Source organism: Myotis yumanensis, unplaced genomic scaffold, assembly GCF_028538775.1.
Source record: "Myotis yumanensis isolate MYYU_CA2020_CCGP unplaced genomic scaffold, mMyoYum1.0.hap1 SCAF_8, whole genome shotgun sequence".
Taxonomy (NCBI): Eukaryota; Metazoa; Chordata; class Mammalia; order Chiroptera; family Vespertilionidae; genus Myotis; species Myotis yumanensis.
In genome coordinates, this window is record NW_027223759.1 from 2130675 (window position 1) to 2156409 (window position 25735).

A 25735-nucleotide genomic window follows, 5' to 3' on the forward strand; every position below is an offset into this window, starting at 1 on the left:
TGCAAATCAGCCATGCCCACGCAGAGGGCACCAACACATCCTTAAGATTAGGCAGGGAATGTTAGAAGGAAAATATTTTTTTAAAAAGTACATGCATGCCATTATTTTCTTAAAATACCAGGCAGAGAGAGGTGGAGAGAGCTGGCCTGAAGTTGCCCAGACGTATAGGTGCTTAAACCAGGCAGCAAATGCCTACGTAAACAGAGGCATCCGCAGTCCAGATGTGCTCTTTCTCCCCTCGGTGGGCTGTGTCTCCTGTACGAGCAGAAGACATATTAATCACTCCTTTTACTGCGGAGGGGATGGGTGCTGCTCTCATATTTCAGAAAGGGGCTGGCAAGTGAGCGAAGCCAAACTTTTTCCTATTTAAGGCCACAGCAGCGGGCTCCCCACGGCTGGCTGCGAGGACGGCCCGGTGCTGGAGGGCAGGGGCGACTGATGGTGCTACTCTGAGCGGCCCCTTCTCTCCTTTGTGCACGGAGAGTCTCATGTCTGACCTGTAGACATGACGAGCTTCGTGCGGAAGGGGACCTGGCTGCTCCTCACTCTGCTGCATCCCGCGCTGGTCCTGGCCCAGCAGCTCCCGGAAGGTGAGTGGGTGCCCGTTCCCCCAGCTCCGGGGGCCCTGCCTCTCCCTCTGCGGGCAGAGGCGGCAGCGAGGGGCGCTGGGTTCCGGGAGGTGGTCCCGGTGTCCGCCTCCCAGATGTGAGCGTGCGGGGGGCCGGGATGCTGCTGGGGAGCCCTTTGCCTAGAAAGCAGAGTGTCCTTTCTGACTGAGACGCTCGCTGGTGCCTGAGATAAAGATGTTTCCCACTCACTTGCTCTCATGTTCGCGGCCCTGGGAGCTCTTACAGCGGCTTGAAAGCCCCAGTCCTGCATGCTAACGTCCTGGAATGCTTCCCGGGCAGCTGGAAGCCATCGGGCGCCTGGAACGCGTTATGCTCTCCTTTGTATGCTGGGTTCTTTGTAGGGGGGGATAGGGAGCCCTGTTTTCCCAGGAAGAGAATGCATTTAAATCAGAGCCTGCAGCGAGAATCGTCTAAAGGAAACGCTATACATGATTAGACTCACTGGATAGGTTTCTGTACATGGCAACACGGTCATCTTAAACTCCTTCAACAGGTTCCAACTGTTCCCAGTGTTTCATGGCTCCCAACTTTTTTCTGTTTCAAGCACTTGGCGTGTTGACTAATACATATTTTCTAATAGTTTGTTGTTAAGGATCTAGTGCTTTATGTCTGTCCTGCACTTTACCTGCATCTGCATGGATAAAGAGGATAGTTTTTAAAACATGCCTTCAGCAGAAATGCCTGACTTGCCTGCAAACAAGGTACAGACATGGGCTGTTTGACTCCCAGAAGCTTCCTGTGTTGTGTATTCTAATAAGTGCAAACAACGATGTTCATGTTCTACTTTCCCCCAAACCGCATCTGCTTCATTGTCTGATTATGTGAAAATGCTCCTTTAAATCCATACGTTTCTTAGTCATCAAAATCCTGGGCATATTGGAATACGAACTTAAAGAGGAATAAGTACTTAAATGTTAAATGTGAAGGTGCTAGAAGAAACCATTACACATCCGTTTCCATTTGCACAAAATGTCCACATCTAAACCTATAGCCTTCGCAAACGTGGGGTCTGGAAATGGTTGTCTTTGTTTTTAGTACCAAATACCTTTGATGTTCTCACAGGTCCTATATGTAAGCAGGGGGGACCCCCAATGGCATTTCCTCAGTCTTATTCAGCCTCTGGCCACAAAGAAAAGAAACACTCAAATCCCTGATTCCCTCACCCCCCACCCCTGCCCCCCTTCCTTCTCTCCCCCTTCCTTTCCCCTCCTTCTTATCTGTCCACCCCTTTTGGCTGCTTTGCACTTCCTCCCCCTTTTCATTCTTTCACTCGCCACCCCACCCCCTTCCCAGGCAAGTCCACCTCTCCTCCTCTCTCACCCCCCCATCCTCACAGAGTCCTTCATCCTCCACCCTCTCCATCTCCCCCCTTTTCCTCTCCATCCGGACCCTCCCAGAAGATGCTAAACTCCCACGCCTTGGCTGGAAAACCAAGCGACTGTCACTACACCCCCACCTCAATAAAGACTTTTACTTTCTGGTGAAGCTTTTAGATTCTTCTGATTTCTGAAAAAGGAAAAAAAAAATCACAGAGTTTCCATTTGTTGGAAAGACTACAAACCTTTGGTGTTTAGTTCAAAGACTAACAAAATATTTGTAATTGCCTAGTGGTTATAATTTTTCACAAGCACTGTGGCTATTTGTCTCCTAACCCCAACTTTGGGGAGGAAAAATGTGTGGTGCCTCCATTATCTGAACATTACGTAATTGTTCTAACGCCCCTTTTTCTCTTTAGCTGCAGGAAAGAATAAACAGCTATGGAACTTTGTTGACACTCTTGGGTGCTTTTAAGTTCAAAAGAAATGGAAAGGGATTTTGTTCAGCTTATTGTTCATGTTTAAGAATTTTTTTAAGAGAAGACATCTTGTGTTCCCTATGGGTTTTACAAGACAATTCTGCTGGCGCATGAGCTTGGGGGAGGTGCCAGGGGGCGCCCGGAGAACATCATGTAGTTCTCGTGTGTGCCCTGAGAAAGAGCACAGTTCTAACCAACACTAACCTAGTCTCCTCACACACGTGTCCTGGAACAGAAAGCATGTCCTCACAAAGAATTGTGCAAGTTCTATTTAATTCGTGTATTTGCTTCCACCGATGGAGAAACGTGGTCTGTTTTATATTTCCTGCCTTTCAGGAACATGCCAAATTTTAAGCACAAAGACTCACCCCCTAGTGGCTGACCGGCGGAGTTGCAGAACCAACGCCGACATGAAGGTCACACACAGCTGGATCCCCTGTTTCATAATGAGATTTAAAAATATGCCGTGAATGAATGTTAACTATTAAATATGGCTTTCCTAAGAAAATAAGTATATTATGATAGCATAGTGCCACATACACATAGTCACAATATCTAAAGACTATTTGGAGATGAGCTTGATGTTCTGGGCCATTTAAAAAATTCCACATGTAAAATATATAACAACTTTTTTTGAATACTTCTTGAGTTTCCGCTATAGTCTTTATTTGACATACGTATTTCAGGAAGATATTACTCAATAATATTGCTTTGTTGGGGCAAAGAGATAAGCTACATTTTAATGAAAAGTGCTCTAAGTTGTGGCTTATATTTTGCTATTCTGATGCTCCCACGGTGACAGTGAGCTGCAGGGCTCTCATTGTGTTAGAACTGCAAATTGTCGGGGACTCCGAGAGTCGGGTCCGTAGCACAGGCTATGAGGATCCCTCCTTCCTGCTTGCAAGGAGAATTTGTAACGGGTCAGGTAGCAGTCACGTTTCCTGGTTTGTGTCCCCCCATAATGAAACACAGCTACCGAATGGGGAAATGTTAGCGTAAAAATCACTAGAAACAGTTACACTTCTAAGAGGAGAGAATGCATAATCGCTTACAAGGCTCAGTGTCCAACCCCTAACATGGATTCAGCGCTTCAGTGGAGGTCACACCAGTAAGAAATGATGGTGTTCAGACTAGAACCAAAATTCTGTTAAATTCTAGGTATTTAGAAGAAATAAAATATATGTTAAATTTAGAGTATATGGGTTTTCTTATTTTTGTAACAGTCATTGAAAAGAGATATGAAAAAAAATCATATACTGTCCTAGAAAATATATGAGCTGCTCCATTTCTAAAGGGGGAAAAAAGGCAGATTTTTTTTGTTGTTGTTAAGCACTCCATTTTGAATTGGTAAGTCTATTTTTTAAAGAAGAGGCTCACTTCTAATTTAACCAGAAACCATCCGCAGTCTTGAGGAATAAATTCTAAGTGAGTAAAGTATTCGTACAAAATACTGGTTTTCGTGGTGGTGACGCCCATGGGCTCAGGGCCCACAGGCTGACAGACGTGCTGGTGGGATTCTGGCACGAAACCCCCAGGACTGGGGGAGCAGCAAACCCCCTGAGGCGAGTCTGGGAAGAAGAAGGAGTGGGATGATGTGCCTTTTGCTGAGTGAGGCCTCCTGGCTCCATATCTTGTCTACAGGCTTATTTTTTAAAATCTGGAACCAGGAGCTGTGCGCTTCCCAGGAGCAGAGTTGAGACTGTAGGCAGCCCCTCCAGCAAGTCCCTGCTTCTGCACCTACAGGGGTGCCCTTCCAAGAGAAGGGTGCCCTCTACCGAGCGAGCGCCCTGTGCCCAGGGCAGACAGCTTGAGGCAGATGCCAAGGCTGGCAGCCCAGTTCTTTCATTTCGCAGCATCGTTTTGTAAATGAGCTCACCGCCTCGCAGGGACGAGCGGGGATTGCTTAAGGCTTAAGGTTTTAAACATGAAAGATGTCGCTGCCTTTACTGGGCACCGACACGGGTAGTTTTCGGGGCTACACGGACTGTCTGGAAACGGCTCAGTGGACTGTTGCCTGTAAAACGGTTTTCCCTGGAAAAAGAGCAGCCCCGCTGTTTTCCACGCTCAGAGAGCCGGGGAGGGAGAGGCGGGGGGTAAGACAAACCCAGCATTTTCAAAGGGGAAACTTTGCCTGTTTCATGTCAAGATGACAACGGAAAGAATGAGATAGAGCTTCTCAGCACAAATCATTCGTGAACTGCAGTTTGGGGCGCTACATTAGCCGCGAGAATGTCTGCCTGTGCCTAATGAAAACACAGCAGAAGTGGATTCCTTTCAGATTAACTAACAAATCCCTTGTACTTTCCAGAGCTGAGGTCAAAGAACTGCCATTTACAATGCGATCTCCATGAACAAGAGGAAAAGTCCCAACAGGGGGCACACATTAACTGGCTCCAAAGATGTAAAAAGCAGAGATAAAGGAGTCAGACCCTGTTAACGAGTCCACTCGCTTTTAAAAGTCCCGCTGAGAAATGCCTGCTTTAGTGGTAAGATGGCACTTGCTTCTCGGAAACTGCATTTTCTGCCTTATTTGGTGAGGAGGGAGGCAGAGGCCAGAGAAACACCCTTCAAAGCTGCATAGGATGTTCATGTGTCTAGACTCAGAAGGGAAGCATCTGATGACGTTAGAAGTTCGTGAATGTGAAAGACTTAGTAACATTTTCCGAAAACCAGGGTCTTAGGGAGACATCCTTGATAAGGCTTTTGACGCTGAGTGCGGAAGCCCTACCCGCTCGCTGTCGCTGGGGGAGGCCCTTTTCCGTGTGTGTAAAATCGACGCGAGGTCTTAAGTGCATCTTATTGCTGGTCTGGATGTCACTGGGTGGGCTTGGAGGGAGAACTTCTTCCCCGCGAGGTCGGGAGAAAATAAACAACAGAATTGAACTCCAGATGTTCACGTCTTGGTTTGAGACTAGGCAGGAAAGATGTTCTGCAGAAAACGGGTGTCCCTTCCCAAGAAATCTACCTCCTTAGGCTCTGATTTTAAACGTGCAGGGTTTAGAAACCGTAAGGGGATAAGACCTTGGCCCTACCCTGCCCTGGGAACTGCTGACAGGGAACGGAGCACAGCAGTTGAGAGAATCATAAAATCTTTGTGAATCATCATCTCTAGATGGTTTTTAAATTTGTTGGTGAGGACAAGAAGAAGCAGAATCTACCTCGCCCATGCAAACATTTTAAAATTGAAATGATCCATCTCTATAGATCTATAGACCTTCCCTTCAAAATCCTTTGTGTTAACTCACATATTTAAAGATATTCCAATAAATGTAAAAGCAGCAGAAACATGTTTAACAAAAAGATATGTTCTCCAAACATTAGTGTCTTTTAAAAGTCAAACATATTTCAGTTGGAAACTATATGAACTCCATATATACACTTACAAAATATTCAACTTTCTAACGTAACAAGAAAATAATGTTATGATGACTGACTTGTCATATCTATCAGTAAAAAGAGAAGAGAAAAATATTAAACTTGTCACTCAAGCTAAATTAACAACGTGGATGCTTTAGGGAATATTATTTTTACGACAAAAGTGGAATTAAGACAAACATAATTTGCATTAGTTTTAGTCACAACAATAAATTCAGCATAAATTAACATTTGAAGAATGAAAACAAAGGCAAGATTTCAGCATATCTAAAAATATTAAATTGTGTTAGTTGGTTTTATTTTTCTCCAAAGTTCCAAACCAGAGAGGTAGGAAATAAAAGAAGCTAAGAGTAGATGATGAGATACTAGCTTCATCTTGTTTTGTAATTTAGATCCCAGTAAGGTCATGATTTAGTCTAATGAGCTGCTTGTGTGACCATAAATAAATTTATTTCAGGACAGTGCTTTGTAAAGGGACCGGAAAACTCAAGTGATGTAAGAGGTGGAGTTTAAAGTTAATTACAAACTAGAACAGGGGGCTTGGCTTAACTGATTACAATAAGGGAAGAAACTGGGAAATCTATTACTTGTCCAGTAGTAAGAATGAGATGATGTGCTTTTTACTTAGCTTGTTTGCAAAAGGATTTCTCTTATTTTTTTTATCAAAGGGAATGACATGAGATGACTTTCATTCACGAGTCCCCTTTTCTATTCCATTTCTAAATGCTGCGCATGGCAAACTGGACCATTTTGTCCTCTTGAAGACAAACGTTTCCCCTGTGGGCGCCATGATTCCCCACGTGTAACTGGGCTAGCACGCTAAACCCGAGGCCATGCCACATCTGTGTAAGAGTGTCAGCTTCCGGGAGGACATATTGCCAACCAGTGTGTCATGCGCAGAACAGGAAAGGAGAGGAGACGGCCTGAAAGTCACCATTCTTTCAACAGAGTGACCGAGGGAACGCAACAGAGAAAAGTCTGACCCTCAGCCCCAAGCTTCTAGAACTGCCTTTTCAGAGAGCAAATCCCTCTCCCGTCTGTGAAATAAGTTACGTCAGGACATACACGGCATCCGTTCTTCATTTGCAAGCATTCCAACGTTCTCTTGTCGCTTAGACCAACATCACTTTTAGAAAAAGGAGACGTGCTCTCAAATAACTCAGGCCTCCCGTTGAGGCCTCTGGGTTGTAAAAAGCACAATGCACATGGTTTCTAAGAAAACTTGGGCACAGGGGGCCGCAGAGCAAGCTTTGTTGTATAACATAGAGCTTAACCCAATTCTAACAAATTTGCTTACAGTGTTAGGAAGTCAATATTGTGCTCATGCATTTAGCGTTTGCAGAGCAAATGGAAAACACTTATTTCTAGTGATGTGACGATACCTTCAATGGGACAGAACAGGAGGGTGAGTACACAGGAGGAAGTGCATGCTAATTTTAAGGCACTTGAAGGACACAGGAAGAGAAGACATTTAAAATATGAGCTACGCGACCCTAGCTTAAACTGTCATCCTCACTTGTGTCTGATACGTCATCAGTGCTCAATAACTCATTTTTTATAACAGGTCCTGTATTAAACATAGAAAGGTGTGCCTGATCCAGAGACAAAGAGCTGAAAACTCATTCATATAAAGCAGTAGCATTTTCCCCAGTCTTGCTGAAGCATCGTTGATATGAAGTTGTATGTATTTAAAGTGCACATGTGCTGATTTCCTAGACATGTACATTGTGAAATGGTTACCACGGTCAAGTAATGCATCCACCCCCACATGGTTACCTTGTGTGTGTGGTAAGCACACCGAGGCTCTAGTCTCTGCGGTATCACTACCTGCAGCCATCGCTCTGTGCTCCAGTGGCGTTCTCAGGGGCCCGGGCAGCCCGAAATCCACACTGTTAATGGGGGAAGCCTGACCTAAAACCAGTCTGTTGGAACGTTTCATAAAGTTAATTTAGAGAGAGTTTTTTGTTTGATTGTTGGGTTTTTTTTGTTTTTGTTTTTTTAAGGAAGCCAATGCAAAGACCAAAGGAAGCCTGTCATGCAATTTTCTTAAACTGGCTTCCATCTCATTAAAACTTTCAGATCTCTCCTGGAAACGCAGTAAGCTGAGGGTGTCAGTTATGCCTGGAGAACAGTGAGGCCAATGCCAGCCCCTCTGCAGCGTCACTGCTCATAAAAATATGAAGAAGTGTGGGCCCCTCTCAGGCCCATCTTTCTTAGCACCATTTGAGCAGGCCTGCTCACTGGCCTGACGTCCACGTTCGGCCTTCAGCCTTTATGCTCACGAAGTATAAAGGAATGATTCTTTAAAAGTTTAGACGACATTTTCCCCCCAATATCCTCCTATATCTGTTTCAAACACGAAGGAGGAACTAGAATAGCTTGCCTGCTAAACATTGCAATGAAACTACCATGCCTTCTGCTATGAGCGGTGGACCGAGTTGGGTGACTGTAACACCAAGTAAGAACGAACTTTTAAACTTCTTGAATCGATGGAGGGTGTTGCGCGAGGTCGTGAAAGTCGTCGCTTCCCTGTGAGTGGGCACAGGAGGGGAGGCGATGGTGCTGGGGCGTTGGCAGGTTCTGAGTTCTCCTTTCCGGGAACTGCCACTCACCCCCGCACCCTGTAAGCCCCGAATATTCAGCACAAACCTAAACCGTTATCCCTGCAGCCATGTGAGGGGGATGGAGAAACGGGAGCTGACAAGGGGATTTCGTGGTTGTATGTAAAAAGCTCAGGACCCGCACAAGGCCTCTGGGGACCAGGCGGCCAAGTGTGGCTGTGAACCACTGACCTCCCGCGGGCAGGCCGCTTCAGCGGGCACTTGAAGATCTTGGCTCTGAGAAAATAAAATAAAAGTCCACTTTTCACAAAAATGCAAATACTGGACAGCAAGGACACCATTCGTTGTTTGCAAAACTTTTTGCAGATATTTAGAAACTTCTTTGATTTATTCAGTGCTGGCCAGCTAGCGTAGCAATCCTCAAGCCGAGGCTGCCTTTCACCACAACCACAGCTCATGCTTGCAGAACCCGGACCAGGCTCTATTTGGCAACCCCTACGCTGATTCACTGGTAATAGCTGCTGAAACAGCCGAAAATTTACGTTGAAGCAAATCTGGGGACATTATGAGCCCCAAATGGTCATGATTCATATTTTTCATGTGTTTTTTTTATTATTATTATTATTTAGGTCTTACCAATATTTGTTTAAAAAAACACCTTTGTTTTGTAATTTGGAAACCTCTTCACATCCGCATGGCACATCCAACATATGGTCATACCACGTTGGCCTACTGCAGCCCCAAAGAGCTGGCGGCGAGATTCTGTAACTGCAACCAGTGTCGCTAGCTTTCCCAGGGTTCTGGACGGGTGTTAGGCTGCCAAGAGCAGCTGCGTTTCCCCTGAACTTCTCAGCGAGGTTAATAAAATCCAGATCGTCTTCCGAGGCCCTGACACAATCACCTATAGTCCAGTGCTCCCATCTGCTGCTGGAGCCCATCCTAGCCATTGGGTTGACAGGCTTATTTTCAATGGTACAATTAATAAATAAGTTTCGTGTTGTGTGGTTTCCATCGGTGCTAAATCCTTACTCTAAATAAAATTTAAGTACTTCCTGGCCTTACAAGAAGTTTGCTATGCTGTCCCGATGTGATGTTCGTAAACAGATTTGGTATTCCACGCAACCTCTTACTACTTAGCAAAGTAGGTAGGAAAAATAGGCTATTCTTGGTACCTAACTTTGTGGATCTTTCATTTTTTCTTTGCATAAGCAAGCTCATAAGAAGATACACGTAATGAAAGGAATAAATTATTTGTTTCGAACCAGCTCTACTTTGGCTGTTGGAAACAGTCATGACATGATAGTGAAAAGCACATTTCGGCAAAACATGAGCAAATGTCACACCATCTTACCTGCTTTCCAGTTATTGATGGAGGATGCTCCCATCTCGGCCAGTCCTACGCGGACAGAGATGTCTGGAAGCCAGAACCATGCCAAATATGCGTCTGCGACTCAGGATCTGTTCTCTGCGATGACATAATCTGTGATGACCAGGAATTGGACTGCCCCAACCCGGAGATCCCGTTCGGAGAATGCTGCGCGGTGTGCCCTCAGCCTCCGACCACTGTAAGTGGAGAGCACAGCCCCGCCTCCCTCAGATCTGTGTTTAAGCACGTGGCTAGGTCCTATCTCCCAGGTCCGGGAAAGGAGCCTGTCCAACAACCCTGTTAGCATTACACGTAAAAGGTGAACATTCTTGGTTTAAAACCAGAGACTGGGTGTGGTTTGGGGTAAGAAACAGATATGCAACCTGGGACAGACCTCATGGGAAAGCTGCTCCTACGTCTTTTTAATCTGTATCTTCTCCATTTGTTAGCCCACACGCCCTCCGAATGGCCATGGACCTCAAGGCCCGAAGGGAGATCCCGTAAGTAAACATCCTTCGGTGGAATAGCATTAGCTCCTTGAGTCGTTTGCTTTTTTTAAAAAAAAAAAAAAAATCTAATAGCCTTTTCATAATTGAACTTTCACCATTTATACATTTATTTGGTAGCACGTATTTCAATAATGACACAAAACCTCTCAAACGAAGATTCCACGATCGTCTGTGTGAAGAGTCAGACTTCCCAGACTTTATATAGTGTCCTCATCCCCATGAACAGTTTCCAAAATAAAGTAAAGGTCACTATACAAAGGCATAAATGGCATTGAAACTATTCATATGATTTCATTTAAAAGGTATATTTTCCCAAGAAAATGCATTACTTATATTGATTCCTCAATTTATAAAGCAGAGAAGCTGCTACTTGATAATGATTCTGAGTCACTAGGACTTTTCACTGTTTGATTCGTTTTTATGATTTTTTTTAGGGCCCTCCTGGTATTCCTGGGAGAAATGGCGACCCTGGTCTTCCCGGGCAGCCAGGTACCCCTGGTTCTCCCGGCGCCCCTGGAATCTGTGAATCATGCCCTACTGGTGGCCAGGTAATACATGTCTGGGCAAAAAGATTCCCTTGTTAAAACTCTCTCCTCATTGCCTTTTCTTTAGCCGATATCACATTTCTCTCCTGTGGGCTCCTTATCTCTATTCTCTGATTTTACATATTCAACAAATTCTTATTTAGTGCTGACAAGTGCTGGGTACTTTTCTAAATGTTTTATAGAGATTTACTCTTCCTCATTATGCTAATGCTATTACTACTATATCTCTGCAAACCTTCCCCACTCCTCAGCAGGCATATGCCATGTGCGCAATGTGTGAGAAATGAACCACCAACTGCCAAAAGGGGTAGCGAGAGAGTTTAGGAACTGCTGCAACTGTGTCGACTTCCCTTATCACCCAATGGCAGAGCTTCTGGAAGTTTGCATGAAAAGCAGTTGAGCTGTGCACATTCCTTATTGACTTCAAGTCAACAGGATTATGTTCCTCTTGAAACTCATGGCAAGCAACTAACTCCGCACGTAAAACAGATAACCAAGCACATAAACAAAACACCCGTTCCGCTGTGATGGAGTAAGGAGAAATTTTAAAACGTACACAAATCACTATGAGTTTTAAAAAATTATTTTCAAACATCAATTAATGAGAAGCAAAGAATATCACCTAACTTATCCTTACCCTGGTACCAATCAGAACCCCTTGCTAAACCTACAATTCAAAATAGAATCATCTCCAAAGAAATTCAACCAACACACGAGCCTTTCTCTTATTCTTGGGCTTATTTTCTACGCAGATGTTTGGTTTTGGGGTGAACCTGTTTCGCATATCAACCCAAAGCCAGGGGAGGTATATTTTACTTGTATCATTAACTGTTGGGAAAATAATTTGACTTCTCCATTTTTTCGGCTCCAAATGAGAAGGTCAGATTATTCATCCTCTGAAAGCTCTTTGGCCTCAACCAGCCTCTGCTCCTATGTTTCTGAGGCTGTGAATGTCACTGAGAAATGTTCTGGGTAAGAGCATACAGGAGCAGATTACGTGGGATTGACATTGCAAGCAGTTAGCACCTCCTTCTGTAGAATAGAAAGCTATAGAGAGACAGGCTAAGCAAGATAACGAAACAATACGTCCCACATCCTCTGGCGTGCGGGGAGGTTCTCGCGGTGGATAGTGGGTGTTGCATGCACTGCCTCTAAATGCTTTTGAAAAGAACCGCGATCTATATACCAAAATGATTGTATCTGTCTGGTCTTTTTGCTGCAGAACTATTCTCCCCAGTTTGAGTCCTACGATGTCAAGTCCGGAGTAGGAGGAGCGGGTCTCGGAGGCTATCCCGGGCCAGCTGTACGTACAAGGGTTTCTCGGGATTGTAGAGCATCATTTAGTCTCTGATGAATCTTGAATGCTTGTTCTTCCAGTGATACGGTATTTTAGCATCATTGTATAAATAGCTTGTTGCCTATGAAGGATGGGGAAGGAGGTGGTAGGATAATCACGATCCTCTATCCTCGCTAACTTTTTCCTTACCTTCTCATTTCTGCCTGTTTTGTCACTCGTTTCTGTCTTCTAGAACCACCTATACCGGGCCCACCTGCTTTCATGCTTAGGTCTCACACTCATATATTCTTCATTTTAACCACATTGTTACTGCCACTTTCTCTCTCATCTAAGTTTTTCAGAAGCTTCTTTTATTGTCTTTTCATTAATTAAATGCTACTTTCTAGATGACATGTTGGGTGATGAATGTCCAATATCCCAATCTGTCTCAACTCATATCCTGGAATCAAATACAATTATTCACAGGATTCATCAAGCCTTTAAGTTCATCTACCATAATGATAGCTCCTCACATTGTACCCAAAGGGTTTCTTTCGATGTAAATGACCTAGAGTTTTGAGAGAAGAAAATAGCAAAAAGCATTTAGCTCTGGGCACGTGCCCATGATGCATGGTGTCCCATGCAAATGACCCTGTTGTAGAGGGCCTATCAGAAGGAGCAACACTAGGTAAGGTGACCATTTCACTGAGCAAAAGGTATATAAGCTAAGACTGGATTCCCAGGGATTATGGCACACTGTTGCCCAGGTCATTGGTCCCCATATTTGTGACTTCTAAAATGACAAAATTTTAACTAATACATCCAAATGAAGTGGCTAAAGAAAGACCATTAAAATGTACATAAACTACAAAAGGAGACTTTTACAAATCTCTAAAGTTACAGGGGCTGTGATTTGTATGTGTATGTCTCTTTCAAAGCCAGGGAATTATATTAACTATGTTAGCAGCTGCTCTTAATCAGCTGTATTCATATTATGAACGCTATGTTTAAATCAGATATACAGTTTTTACTTAAAAAACGAACACTGAAAAGCCACTACTTATTAATATTCCAGAAAATAAGTCATAAGATAAAATTTAATGACATACTGTGGTTTTATAAATGTATTAACAGTATTTAAAAATAGCAGGTTACAACACTGAATCTTTTCTAGTTTAATCTACAGTTCTGAAAAAAATGATAAGTCAATTGATTACAACTGTAATTCATCATTGTCCCAAATATGGATGATTCTCAGATGCACATCTCAATCTCCATGTCTACATAACTCAGTGATGCACTGAGAACTTTTGGGGTGATCTACACCATTGTTTTTAGAAATGAGATTGTGTAGAATGCAGATAACTACTTTTCTACAATGAGTTGGGCTTCCAGGCAGTAAAATAAAAATAAAATGTTCCTTGTACCAGCATCCCAATGTTGAAGGGATTTTCATAGCATTTCGCTGCATTTTTTCCAGATTTTAAATCCCCTTTGGGGGGTTTCAGGCCAACAAATTATAATATTTATCAATAAATGTTGTTGATTCAGTGGGAATTTCATTTAAATTGATATTGTTGTAATATCTGTATTGTAAATATAACAAAATTAATCCTATCCATGAAGAGCTATTACATCAGTAGCTATTACATACTAATTGTTCACATTTTTAAAGATACCGTTATCATTCCAATGCAATGGCGTCTCTTTGAGGCTTGAGGAAAGTGTATTTCAGATGCATTTATTTTGTACTTATTCTTTAAATTTGCATTCCAGGGTCCCCCAGGCCCTCCCGGCCCTCCTGGTGCATCTGGTCATCCTGGCTCCCCTGTAAGTATAGCCACAGTGGTGCTTCCTCTTCATGCATGTTCTATTAGTCAAGGTAACACAGACCCTGCGGTCATTCAGCCACATCAGCATGCATAGTTCCCCTGAAGTCAAGAAGTCGCAACCAAGAAACCTTCATTCCTGCAAAGATGTTTAATTCCTTCCCACAAACAAAATATTAGCAATTAAAACTTGGTCAAATCAAACCACACGTTTAATTTGTATGTCATATGACTCAAGTTTGAAACAATTCGGTTTCAGTGGAATTAAGCAGATGAAATGGAATCAATTAAATTGATTCTGATCTGAGAGTTTTTGGCTTCCATCTTTATAAACTGGAACGAAATTTGCTGACCTCACTTAAAAATCTTGATCGCACACTGTCTTCAAATGTAAATTAATCATGTGAAGATTAAGTTACTTTAAAAATATTTACACATTATTCTACCCACTAGGGTTCTCCGGGCTACCAAGGCCCCCCCGGTGAACCTGGGCAGGCTGGTCCTTCGGTGAGTAACCGTCACATCTACATTTAATAAATTGAGAATTCTGTATAGAAACCACCTTCATTTTCTAAAACTTAACCATAGGTCCCTACAAAGTATAGATTAAGTTTATGCTTTCGACTTATAACAATAAATGGTATTTTTATGATAGTTGAATGGGTTTCACAGACCTTTTGGACTCTTTTAATGGTTTAAATATCTAAGAGACACTGTTTACTCTAGGAGTTCTCTGGCTAATTAGAAATTACAATAATCCACTTACTAGGGCAGATACAAATCTTCTATCTCTTAAACATAGATTTAATCTTCCTATAGCCACTCATTTTACCTGCATAGCTACTCTTCTGATATATGATTTGTAAAACTTGATTTAGTAGAAATAAACATAATCTAATAGGATTCTCTAGGAAAACATGCTATGTAAATAAGTAAGGTGACGTTATTTCAAAGTATTTGGAAATAACTATATATTTAAAATTCAATATCTCAAAAATGGAAAATTGTATCAAAATGTATAAATATACACATGTGGTATAAAACATAGATGCATGATATTTTTAATTTTCATAAAAAATAAATTTAACAAAGGGGGCTGGGGGAAAGAGGCTCCTACAATAAAGTCAACATTAAAAAATGTTTAATTTTTAAAAATAAGTTGAACAAACAGTAAAAACTGGATACAATATAGGTATAATATTAACTCAATGTGTTATTTCCTTGATAAAAAATACTGAGAGTGTTTTCTAAAAGGAGGTTTCTTCCACTAATGCATACAATACGTAATAATTAATTGACTGTAACTGAAACAGCTCCAGATTTATTTACTTTTAATTTCCTTATTTTTAGGGCCCTCCAGGACCTCCTGGTGCTATTGGTCCAGTTGGTCCCGCTGGAAAAGATGTAAGTTTTTAAGGACTGAATGGAGATACAGCAAACTTCAACTTGGAATATTCTAAGTAGCATGCACCATAGGCCACAATTTCAGAGAGAAAAACTTTATTCAAAAATTACCTTAGTGACATTTTAGCTCATATTAATATTTGAATATCTAAGGTTAATAGTATTTGCATAAGTACATGTACCGCTTGCTAAATTCTAAACAGCAGAACCCCCAAATGTCCACCAAGAAGCCTCACCCAGTGACTGTGTCACTCAATGGGAGGAGGGAGAAGTTTCTTCCCTCTGCCTCTTGCACCGAAGAAACTGCTATCAGTACCTTATGGATTTCAAAACTTCTAAACACCTTTACTATTATGCTACTCTGTCTTTCCCACTTATTTCCAATTGCACATTCTTCTCGGGATTGAGACGGTCGTTCTATGTCAGTGGTGAGAGGCGCCTGCATGACTCACAGGTTTACACTGAGGTGGGAGAAGCCCCCCTCGTTTCTTCTGTTAGGAAAGCTGACCTCAGCGTGAGATGTTTAGCACAACCATTTGCATGGGTTCTTGGTGAGAAAAATGCAGAGGAGTCAGTTTGCTCATTGTCTGCAATGTGTTTGTCACTTACACGGCTTCTTCCTCTCCCCAGGGGGAATCTGGAAGGCCCGGACGAACCGGAGAGCGAGGACTGCCTGGTCCTCCGGTAAGTCATCACATCCGCTGAGTTAATGAACAATCACAAGGCTTCTCACTTGAAAGTTGTTCTCTAGTTACATTGAACTGACCTTGAAAATAGAAGGCATTTCACTGCTGGATTGTGCTTCTCACTGAGGATTCATGAAAATCTCTCCCACTCTTTAACTTTAGGGTATGAAAGGCCCAGCGGGCATGCCTGGATTCCCTGGAATGAAAGGTCACAGAGTAAGTAGAGCTTCTAAATCGACTATGCGCGGTTTCATTTGTCAGTGTTATTCGCCTAACCAATATCACTGACTATATTCCCCAAACGGCCGACTCTAACAACAAACTAGTTATTTATACAAAGTAGTGAAGCTAATTTTAAGCGTATACAAGACGTGGGAAAGAATAATGTAGTTTTCTTATCACAACTGTCAAAAAACATAAATATATTCTAATGGCTATGCATATTTATTGTCTTAATCAATATGACTTACAGATAGAATTAAGCAAGTTTATTCTAGGCAAAATATTAGATTGAACCAACTGAGCCAAAAATCTACCAACTTACTATAATTAAAATCTATGAAACAGATATTTGCTGCTCTAAAGTTAAGGCAACTTCTAAATTGGACTCAACTATACTTTCTAATTAGTTCAGCGCTTTTTTTTTTTTTTACTGTAAAATCAACATCAAATATCTTCAATCTATTCAAAGGAGTTTTAAATTACTTAAGTTAATGTTGAACATATTGTTAGGTGGAAAACTAGCAATCAAAAATCAATGTAAAGTTTTCGAGCATTCTGCATTATTAGCAGATTTTAACGTGTTTACTCTTTTATCCACTTCATAGGGCTTCGATGGACGGAATGGAGAAAAGGGCGAAACGGGTGCTCCTGGATTAAAGGTGAATCCCAGCAAAAATCTCACTTTCATAAGCAGATTCATGTGAATGGTGCAGCTACGCTTAAGATTTCTACTGGAGGTTTAGCTTTTTCTGAAATCCACCGGAGTTTTGCATTGTAAGAGCTACGGGATAGTGAGTAACTGAGATGCCCTGTGAAAGCTTCCACGAGAACTGATGCCTCAAGCTGTCGAGATTAGAAATGAGTGGACATCGCTGAGTAACTCGGGAATTACTTCTATTAAAGCCACATGTTTTTAAAATACAGAAAGTGATATTTCTGGTAAAGAAAAAAGTGTTACAGAAACTTGATATTGTTAAAATGTATGTTTTTTCCTTGGGTCCCATAGAGTTTTTCACAAAATGCTATGTTTAAAAAACTAGACCCGTTCTCCCTGTTGCCTGATGGTCACGTGTTGTCTGTTCCCAGGGTGAAAACGGCCTTCCTGGTGAAAACGGAGCTCCGGGCCCCATGGTAATCCTTTCTTACGGGCTCTTCAGTTTCACAGCAACCTCCATCCCACCCCGCCCTGCCTTGCTCCCTCCGCCTCTGCTTTTACACTGTCAAGTTCAAAGTATAACCGTCCTTTCCACCTCATTCTGCAGGGTCCCCGAGGGTCTCCTGGGGAGAGAGGCCGGCCGGGACTCCCTGGAGCCGCTGTGAGTACCTCAGCCCCAGCTCGCTCTCTCGCTCGAACCCGGAGCCACAGGGTCTCAGGGTCTCAGCCAGGGCGTAGCACCTGAGCCATAACTGCAGGGAAACAGGTGTTTCTTAGTGATTGTCCCTGCTGAGGCTGTGTAAGTGTTAACTTTGCATATGTTATCAAAGCCTTTGCATATGTAATGCCCATTCAGTTTGTAAAATACAGACACCAATCATTCTACATTAGATCATTGCTATATATATATGGGTTTTAACAAGTTGGCTCCAAAATATATCTAATCAGTCAGTAGATGTTAATGTATTTAAGGAAAAGTTAACTCAATTGAGTCAGATTTTTAATCTAAATACTACTGGTCACCAGTGTTTCAGAATCCAGGAGATATTTAAGACAAACTTCTCTTTCTAGGGGGCTCGAGGTAATGATGGTGCTCGAGGAAGTGACGGACAACCGGTAAGTAGCTGGTCACCTGACCCTGGCTGGCCTCGGGGAGGTGAGAGATTGTGGTGGTGGGATCTTGGAGTCATAGGGATGGTAGACCCAAACTCAGCATTGTCATAAACATCTGACCCAAACGGACACTAAACCCCAGCATAAAATCTAGACACAGTTCATCTAGAAACGCTAAGTTCATTCGTTCTGATGCTCCTCATTGTTAGTTCACTCGGCCACTTGCTAACATCTGCACGATGCTTACAATGTGAGTTAACAGTCAGTATTAGATACGGCAACTAAGACAGAAGACAATGTGACCTCTGTTTTCTAAACGAGAGCTCAGGGCTCTGGACCCACAAAAAGTCACAGAGTTTGGGGCAGAAGTCAGGAGCGGGGGGCGGGGGAGGCCCCAAACTCCCCACCTTCAGAATTCACTCCCATTTTAGTTTATCGCATGTTCCTCCACATGCTACTCATCCATAAGGATACCCACCCAGTATTTCACGTGCACACTTGTCTCCTGTATTGTGTGTGTGCTCACATGTTACCAGTAGCGTTAGCTCTTGTTCACGTGGCTCAGAGTTCTTGAAACGGTCCTTAATCCTTGCAGGGCCCACCCGGTCCCCCCGGAACGGCAGGATTCCCCGGTTCCCCCGGTGCTAAGGTAAACGTGCATCTCCATCGAAGAGAAGGTACAACCTGGAGGCAACCACATCATTGCATCTTGAAAGATTTTTTGTGACCAAACAGATATCTTCTATCTGAACCGGTCTACAAAGCCCTCTTCCTTTTTAAATCTTGGGGGCAGTAGTGCTGCGGACATACATCTCAGATGTCCAACTTTATGGCACGGCGGCTGCGCACTTGCCTGTGCGCTCACCTCCGAGCCTGGTCCCCTTCGTCACTTTGCCCCTTTCCCGTTTCCGGATTCCAAGCGTCTTACACCTGGCGCTCCGCCACCCTCATGTCCTTCTGAGGCCATTTCTCTCTTTTCCCGGTCGCTTTCTGGGACAGAGAGATAACAGAGTCACACCCACAGGTCCCATCTCTCTCTGCCTCTACGGTGAAGGATTCAGAGAGAGGATATGCAGCCGTCCTTTAGCTAGAGTCAGCATCGTCCCCCTCCTGCAGCCCGAAGCGGGGGGGAGGAAGGAAACTGCTGGGAGATGGGACGTGGCCAGGGAAGCTGACCGCCTCGGGCTCTCCCTCAGGGCGAAGTCGGACCTGCAGGCTCTCCTGGCTCAAACGGCTCCCCCGGACAGAGAGGAGAACCTGGACCTCAGGGACACGCTGGTGCTCCGGGCCCTGCGGTGCGTACCGCCCTGGGCCCGAGGGGGCGGGCACGCCACTGCTTCATGGAAGCGTGGAGCCCAGTGTTGCTGTCCACGGAGATTACTTTTGGGGGTGGGGGGACCTTGCTCAGTGCTCTGCTGTGAAGAATGCGGATTTGATTGGCGCTGACCTCGTGGTTGGTGAGGTCTGCCCTCTTCTAGAACTGAGGAATTCACTGTTTATCGACACAGAGAGAATTTGAAGCTAGTTTTCTGACACTTCAAAGCCTACCCCCCCAACTGAATCGCTGATAAAAGATTCAGAGAAGAAACCAGACCGAACCTATTCTATCTGCTGATTTAATTATTTAGAACGAGTGCATGCTATTTGTGGTTTATCCCAGTGATGGTAACAGCAGCCTGCATTTTATGTACGGGGCTGTACTGGGAGGAATCACCCGATCTCTATAGCATACAACACCCACCACAACACCCACCACAACACCCATCACAAGCTCAGCGAACAAATCTGTGAACAAGGCCTCCGGAGCGGTAGCCGCACTATTTGCATTGTTACTAACACGCCTTCCCCTCCAGGGCCCTCCTGGGAACAATGGGAGTCCCGGCGGCAAAGGTGAAATGGTAAGATGGCCCCTCTCCCTCCTCTCGCCCCCACACCACTACTGGCTCCTCAGTATTTTGCATGACGAGACAGCTGTGACGTTGAAGTGAGCTATTCACACACAAGTGTGACTAAGACTATTCTTCTGGGCTTGTTTCTAGGGTCCCGCTGGCATTCCTGGGGCTCCTGGCCTGTCCGGAGCCCGGGGTCCCCCAGGCCCGCCCGGTACCAATGGTGTTCCCGGCCAGCGAGGTGCTGCCGTAAGTTCCTCTTCCCTCTGTGCCCTGAAAGGTGTGGCTTTGTTCTCACAACAGACGCACAGGTGGCAAGCTTTCTATTCTTGTTGCGTTCCTGCTGCTTTCACCGCATGTTATAAGTGAATGCTACTGGGGATGATTTCATTGGTCTATCCCCCCTCCCCCCTCCCCATTTTAAAACCAAGATTCTGTTCCCTTAGGGCGAACCCGGTAAGAACGGTAACAAAGGAGAGCCCGGAGCACGCGGGGAGCGAGTAAGTGTCCCCCAGGGGTGTGGCTGTCGGCTAGAAAAGCACAGCCCAGGTGGGAAGGGACAGGCCACCGAGCGCCCCGCTAACCAGCCCCCTGCGGGCCTCCGTCCTCAGGGGGAAGCTGGTATCCCCGGGCTGCCGGGCACTAAGGGTGAAGACGGCAAGCCCGGTTCGCCTGGAGAACCTGGTTCCAACGGAGCCCCGGGAGCCCCAGGAGAGAGGGTATGTCTTCCACGGCCCCGCAAATGCAAAGCCTGCAGGGGAGGCCGCCTGGCTCTTCCTCTCGGGGGAGCCCCCCCATGTTGTCTCGAGGCATTTCCTAGCGGGAGGGCATCCCTATGGCCACTCAGGGTCATGAGACGCTTTCTTGCTTTGGACTGAAATCCTCGCCTCTCACGGTTCCAGGGCGCGCCCGGATTCCGAGGAGCTGCTGGAGCCAACGGCCTTCCCGGAGAAAAGGTGGGCCCCCCGGTTCCTATTCTCTGAAGTGCTAGGCCTGCACGTAGGCCGCCCCATTACTTCTGCACGGCTCCCCGTTCATTAACACTTACACGTCTGGCAGAAATGTGACCGTTTCCAAAGCACAGCCATCGCCAGCGGCTCCAGCCTCAAGCAGCCACCTTTCCACCTTCCTGACCCACACAAGTCCCTTCCGCTGTGAGAGCCCTTGAACTTACCTGTCAGTGGGGAACTGCTCACCGCAGCCCCATTGCAAGAATAAGATAAACTAAAATGCTTAAAGCTTCCTTGAAAACATTGAAGTGCTATACAAATATGATTTCATGCCAACGAAGATATTTAGCTCTTATATGCACCGATATATAATGTTAAGTTCACTAGATGTTGTTTTTTAAGCCTGTGACATTCATCCACGTTGCCTTAAAATATTTCCAATGTGAAAATCTGAGCTCGTAGTTAACATTGACTTTATGCTGAGCGACTCAGCAACATGCCAGCTTTCTTTACGAGACCAAAGAGCCCTGGTCAGGTGGCTCAGGCGGGTGGAGGTTGCGGCTTTGAACCTTGGTCTGGACATGTATGGGAAGCAATCGATCTATGTTTCTCTCTCACATCTGTGTTTCTCTCTCCCTAAAACTCCATAAAAACTTGTCCCCAGGTGAGGATTAAAAAGAAAAAAGAGCACCCTGTACAAACAGGACCAATGAAGTTCTCTAGTTGTAGCCTAAGTATTGCCCGTGTCTAGGCGGATGCGGGCCCTTTCACTCACCTGCTCACTCGTTTCGCCATGCAGGGTCCCGCTGGGGAGCGCGGCGGTCCCGGCCCCGCAGGGCCCCGAGGAGCCCCCGGAGAATCTGGCCGAGACGGTGCCCCCGGACCCCCAGGAATGAGGGTGAGGAGGAACGCTGCTGTTTCCTAGGAAAAATGCACACGGGAAAGGCTCAGAGGATCTTCCATCAGGCTCCACCTTTTCTTATAGGCTCACAACAAAAACACGTTTACAGGACACTTAAGCGAATCTAGATTAAAGAGCGGACACGAGAGAGCAGTTAACTAAAATACTTGACTGGCAGAAAAACGTAGGGCACCACGAGGCTACCTGTGTACGTGGGAATGTCCACATTTCGCAGATGGACGCCTGTGTTTGAAACCGTTCTTAAAGCACCTCCCTGGCTTTTCCCATCCAGGGATCGCCCGGAAGCCCAGGAGGACCAGGCGGCGACGGGAAGCCAGGGCCGGCCGTACGTACCTGCTCCCGTCCTGTTAAAGCCCAGGGAACGGCCGCACACAGGGCCCGGGCCTGCCGCAGGCCGAGAGCCTGGGTGTGCGTTGTCCATGTGGGTCATGTTGCTACTGAGCCTCTCCTAACGCGGTTTGTTCTCATCAGGGACCTCCAGGAGCGAGAGGCTCCCCAGGTTCTGCAGGCCCCCCTGGCCCGCGGGGTCAGCCTGGCGTCATGGGCTTCCCTGGCCCTAAAGGCAATGATGTGAGTCCCTGCCTCGGTCTCTCCAGTGGCGGTCGGCACGTGGCCTCGGGCTCTCCCTGTGGGAGGACGGGGTGGCCAACATTCCCCTCTGCCTCAGAGCGCAGAGCGACACTGACATTCACAGTGCCCGGCTGAAGGGAGTTCAAGTGTCGTTTTGGTCGAGTTCTGGGGACAGAGTGGAAACCTAGTTATAGAAAGTAGTTTTGGGTTGTGAATGTGTGTGTGTGACTGTGTGTGTGACTGTGTGTGAATGTGTGTGTGTGACTGTGTGTGGCTGTGTGTGTGACTGTGTGTGTGAATGTGTGTGTGACTGTGTGTGACTGTGTGTGTGTGACTGTGTGTGTGGCTGTGTGTGTATGTGCTTGTGAGTGTGTGTGTATGTGTGAGTGTGTGTGAATGTGACTGTGTGTGTGTGACTGTGAATGTGTGTGTGAATGTGTGGGGGGTGTATGAGGCAGGTCAAAACTGTGAGGGAACAATGTGATGAATGACTTCCTCTTGGAACTGGTAAATACTGGCCATTTCTTTAGGGGGCTCCTGGCAAAAACGGAGAGCGAGGTGGCCCTGGAGGTCCTGGCGCCCCGGTATGTACTTTCATCCACTTCTTTCCACCCCTGCCCTGCAGGCCTGTGCCTCCAACTCCATGACTCTCTCCCTGCTGTTTTCAGGGTCCGGCTGGAAAGGACGGTGCAAGTGGAGCTCCTGGCCCCCCTGGACCGCAGGCAGGTTTCCGCACAGCCTGCAGATGCGGGGGGTGGGGGTGGCGGAGGGAGGACTTGGGGAACGGCACAGCCTCTGGCCCTGGATCATCACGGTTCATCACAGCAATGACTATGCCGCTTCCTCAGCTGGCGGCTGGCTGCTGGCACTGAGGAACGTGTGTGTTGCAAGGTCTCCTGCACAGGCACTTGCACAGGCAGCTTCTTCCCTCCTTCCACACGGTTCATTTCCAATGAAGCCGTCAGCCTCTGTGGTGAAACCGTGTATGCTCAGTGGGAAAGGTGTCTCCTGACGCAGGATCTCATCACAGTCTTTTTCCCCAGGGGGCAGCTGGTGACAAAGGAGAGGCAGGACCCCCTGGCCCTCAGGGATTGCCGGTAAGAATGTATTTAACTCGTCATTGGACACCTGCTTTCCATCAAGCACTCTGGTAGCCATTGTCGTTCATTTCCTGTGACACGAATAGAGCATAATTTATCTTAGGCTTAAAATTTGCGGGTCTTGAGTCTTCTACCTTGAAATACAATGATAGACAATGCGACTAGACAGGCATACTTCCAATAATTTCTATGTCTAGTCCAGAATGAGTATTACCAATGAAACATTTTTAATATTAATGTTAAAATGAGTTCACATAATTCTATGTTTATACTTATTTTTATTAGAACTTAAATCAATAAAGCTAAATCCTTTCATTTTTATAAACATCTCCCTCTATTCTGTAAACAAAAAGGATCGGGCGAGTTGAACACTGTTTTGTAATATGCTTCTCCCACCTCTGTCATTGGCTGTTGAGAGCCATAATTTTTTGGCCTCTATAAAGACCACTGAACCTGAAGCTTAATACTTTGCAGAAACCTACGAATGAGAGCTTTGGTGCAGGCGATGCTTGAAGTGTTGACACATGCACATCTGATTCCTCCTAGGGCCTCCAAGGAGCCAGCGGGCCCCCCGGGGAGAGCGGGAAACCTGGTGAGGCAGTAAGTGGCCTGTCATCTTCTCAAAACCCTGAAACCAAAAGAACGCGTCGCCCTCCTTTATTGCTTATTAAATGTTGCCTTTCCTCACGCCATGTTGTCTGAGTTTTAAAGTTCAGTTTTGAAATATTCATGAACAAAACAGAGAAAAGTTGTTCTATCGTAACTATGGCATTGTTTGAATCGGAGCCTAAAACAAAAGGAACTAAAGAAAGAGTATACACCTCGAGGTGACAAACTTGCCCCTGGAGACACGGCCAATGTGTGTCCTGCTCATATTTTGTAACATGCGTTCCGATGGAGCCTCATTGGGGAATGTCCATCTCCTAGGGCCCCAAGGGCGAGGCCGGTGCGCCGGGAGCGCCAGGAGGCAAGGTAAGGCCGTCCCCCCCGTCCCCGTTTGCTTCCTACTGTTTTTAGCATGTGACAGCGATTGGCTAGTGGCCTCCTTCTAGTATTTATAGCAAAAAGCTCTTTTCAAGAAGCACAACGTTGTAAATGCTTGGGGAACACACCTGGGGCCCCTCAAAGCATGGCGGGGGCATTAAACTTGCTGCATCGGCAACACCACGCTCTCTGACGGGAATCAACATCCAGAATCCACTGCGGCCTGACATTTCAAAAGAAAAACCTTCCCAGCGCCTGGATTCCCTGTCAAAATCTGCCCCTAGAGGAACGTTCAGTTTGCTCTTGTGAATAAAATGGCTAGACTCGTTTTCATCAGACCAGGTGTCAACGTTTCCGGGTGGGGCCACCTTTAAGACTTCCGTTCCCGCTCAGTGGATCCAATGTCTTTCATAAAAATTCCCAAATTGTTCAAACATGTAAGAACCTAGCGGTCTGCACGGAAATACTACTGGTACAGCTGAGGGCGCTGGGTCCCTCTTTGGCCCTGGGTCTCCTCACAGGACTGTTCCATTTCCCACGACAGGGAGACTCTGGAGCCCCTGGTGAGCGTGGGCCTCCTGGAGGGGTAGGTCCCCCCGGACCGAGAGGTGGAACAGGCCCCCCTGGTACCGACGGAGGCAAGGTAAACGCCACAGCATTCGGGCCACTCGGGCTTCACACAATGCGCTGCATCTCCTTCTTGTGACTGACGATTTCTCCTTGCGTGTCAGGGCCCGCCCGGTCCCCCCGGGCCACCCGGTCTTGCTGGTAGCCCTGGCCTGCAAGGGATGCCTGGAGAAAGAGGGGGCCCTGGAGGCGCCGGCCCGAAGGGTGACAAGGTACAGGCTCACCTTTTGTTCATTATGTAACAAAACAGACTTTGTGGGTAAAAGGGAAACACGGTTGCTGGGAAGCAATCTATTTTCCAAATTAATGTCACCCTTTTATAGCAAGTGAAGTTTGGCTGTAACCAGAACACCTGGTATTTACCCAGTCAGCCTGGCGGGGCTCCTCTCGGGACAGGTTCCCACTGAGGACGCTTCCCAGCACTGACACTGGCCTCTGTTTGACAGGGGGAACCGGGCACCGCCGGTGCTGATGGGGCTCCTGGCAAAGACGGTCCCCGGGTGAGTACGCGTTTGGGGGAAAAACTGGCCTTGTCTGCGTTTGATGGACAATAGTCCCCTCACCGCAACTTCTGTCTGTTCCCCAAACTGTTCCTGACAAGTTAGACCAACTTCGCTACCTTCTGGGCATTAAGAAGACCTAAATGATGTGATAGTTCAAATTTCTGATTTCTGTCTCTCACTACCCAACAATTCAACCATGACCCGAGAATGGAAAATTCCCCAGAG

The 25735-nt window shown here is 45.8% G+C and overlaps 1 protein-coding gene across 1 annotated transcript in view; it reads left to right on the forward strand.

Annotated features, from left to right (window-relative positions):
- Window positions 1–373: 373 nt before the first annotated feature.
- COL3A1 (collagen type III alpha 1 chain) overlaps window positions 374–25735 on the forward strand; it is a 37840-nt gene continuing 12478 nt past the window's right edge. The window contains exons 1-32 of the mRNA XM_070421665.1: window positions 374–590; window positions 9723–9925; window positions 10176–10226; window positions 10670–10783; window positions 12003–12083; window positions 13833–13886; window positions 14339–14392; window positions 15236–15289; window positions 15920–15973; window positions 16138–16191; window positions 16803–16856; window positions 17284–17328; window positions 17460–17513; window positions 17924–17968; window positions 18561–18614; window positions 19162–19260; window positions 19819–19863; window positions 20005–20103; window positions 20301–20354; window positions 20466–20573; window positions 20757–20810; window positions 21604–21702; window positions 21998–22051; window positions 22198–22296; window positions 22827–22880; window positions 22965–23018; window positions 23340–23393; window positions 23943–23996; window positions 24324–24368; window positions 24925–25023; window positions 25112–25219; window positions 25454–25507. Of these exons, the coding sequence (XP_070277766.1) occupies window positions 506–590; window positions 9723–9925; window positions 10176–10226; window positions 10670–10783; window positions 12003–12083; window positions 13833–13886; window positions 14339–14392; window positions 15236–15289; window positions 15920–15973; window positions 16138–16191; window positions 16803–16856; window positions 17284–17328; window positions 17460–17513; window positions 17924–17968; window positions 18561–18614; window positions 19162–19260; window positions 19819–19863; window positions 20005–20103; window positions 20301–20354; window positions 20466–20573; window positions 20757–20810; window positions 21604–21702; window positions 21998–22051; window positions 22198–22296; window positions 22827–22880; window positions 22965–23018; window positions 23340–23393; window positions 23943–23996; window positions 24324–24368; window positions 24925–25023; window positions 25112–25219; window positions 25454–25507 (2289 nt within the window). The 5' untranslated portion in view covers window positions 374–505. The remainder of the gene's footprint in view (window positions 591–9722; window positions 9926–10175; window positions 10227–10669; window positions 10784–12002; window positions 12084–13832; window positions 13887–14338; window positions 14393–15235; window positions 15290–15919; window positions 15974–16137; window positions 16192–16802; window positions 16857–17283; window positions 17329–17459; window positions 17514–17923; window positions 17969–18560; window positions 18615–19161; window positions 19261–19818; window positions 19864–20004; window positions 20104–20300; window positions 20355–20465; window positions 20574–20756; window positions 20811–21603; window positions 21703–21997; window positions 22052–22197; window positions 22297–22826; window positions 22881–22964; window positions 23019–23339; window positions 23394–23942; window positions 23997–24323; window positions 24369–24924; window positions 25024–25111; window positions 25220–25453; window positions 25508–25735) is intronic.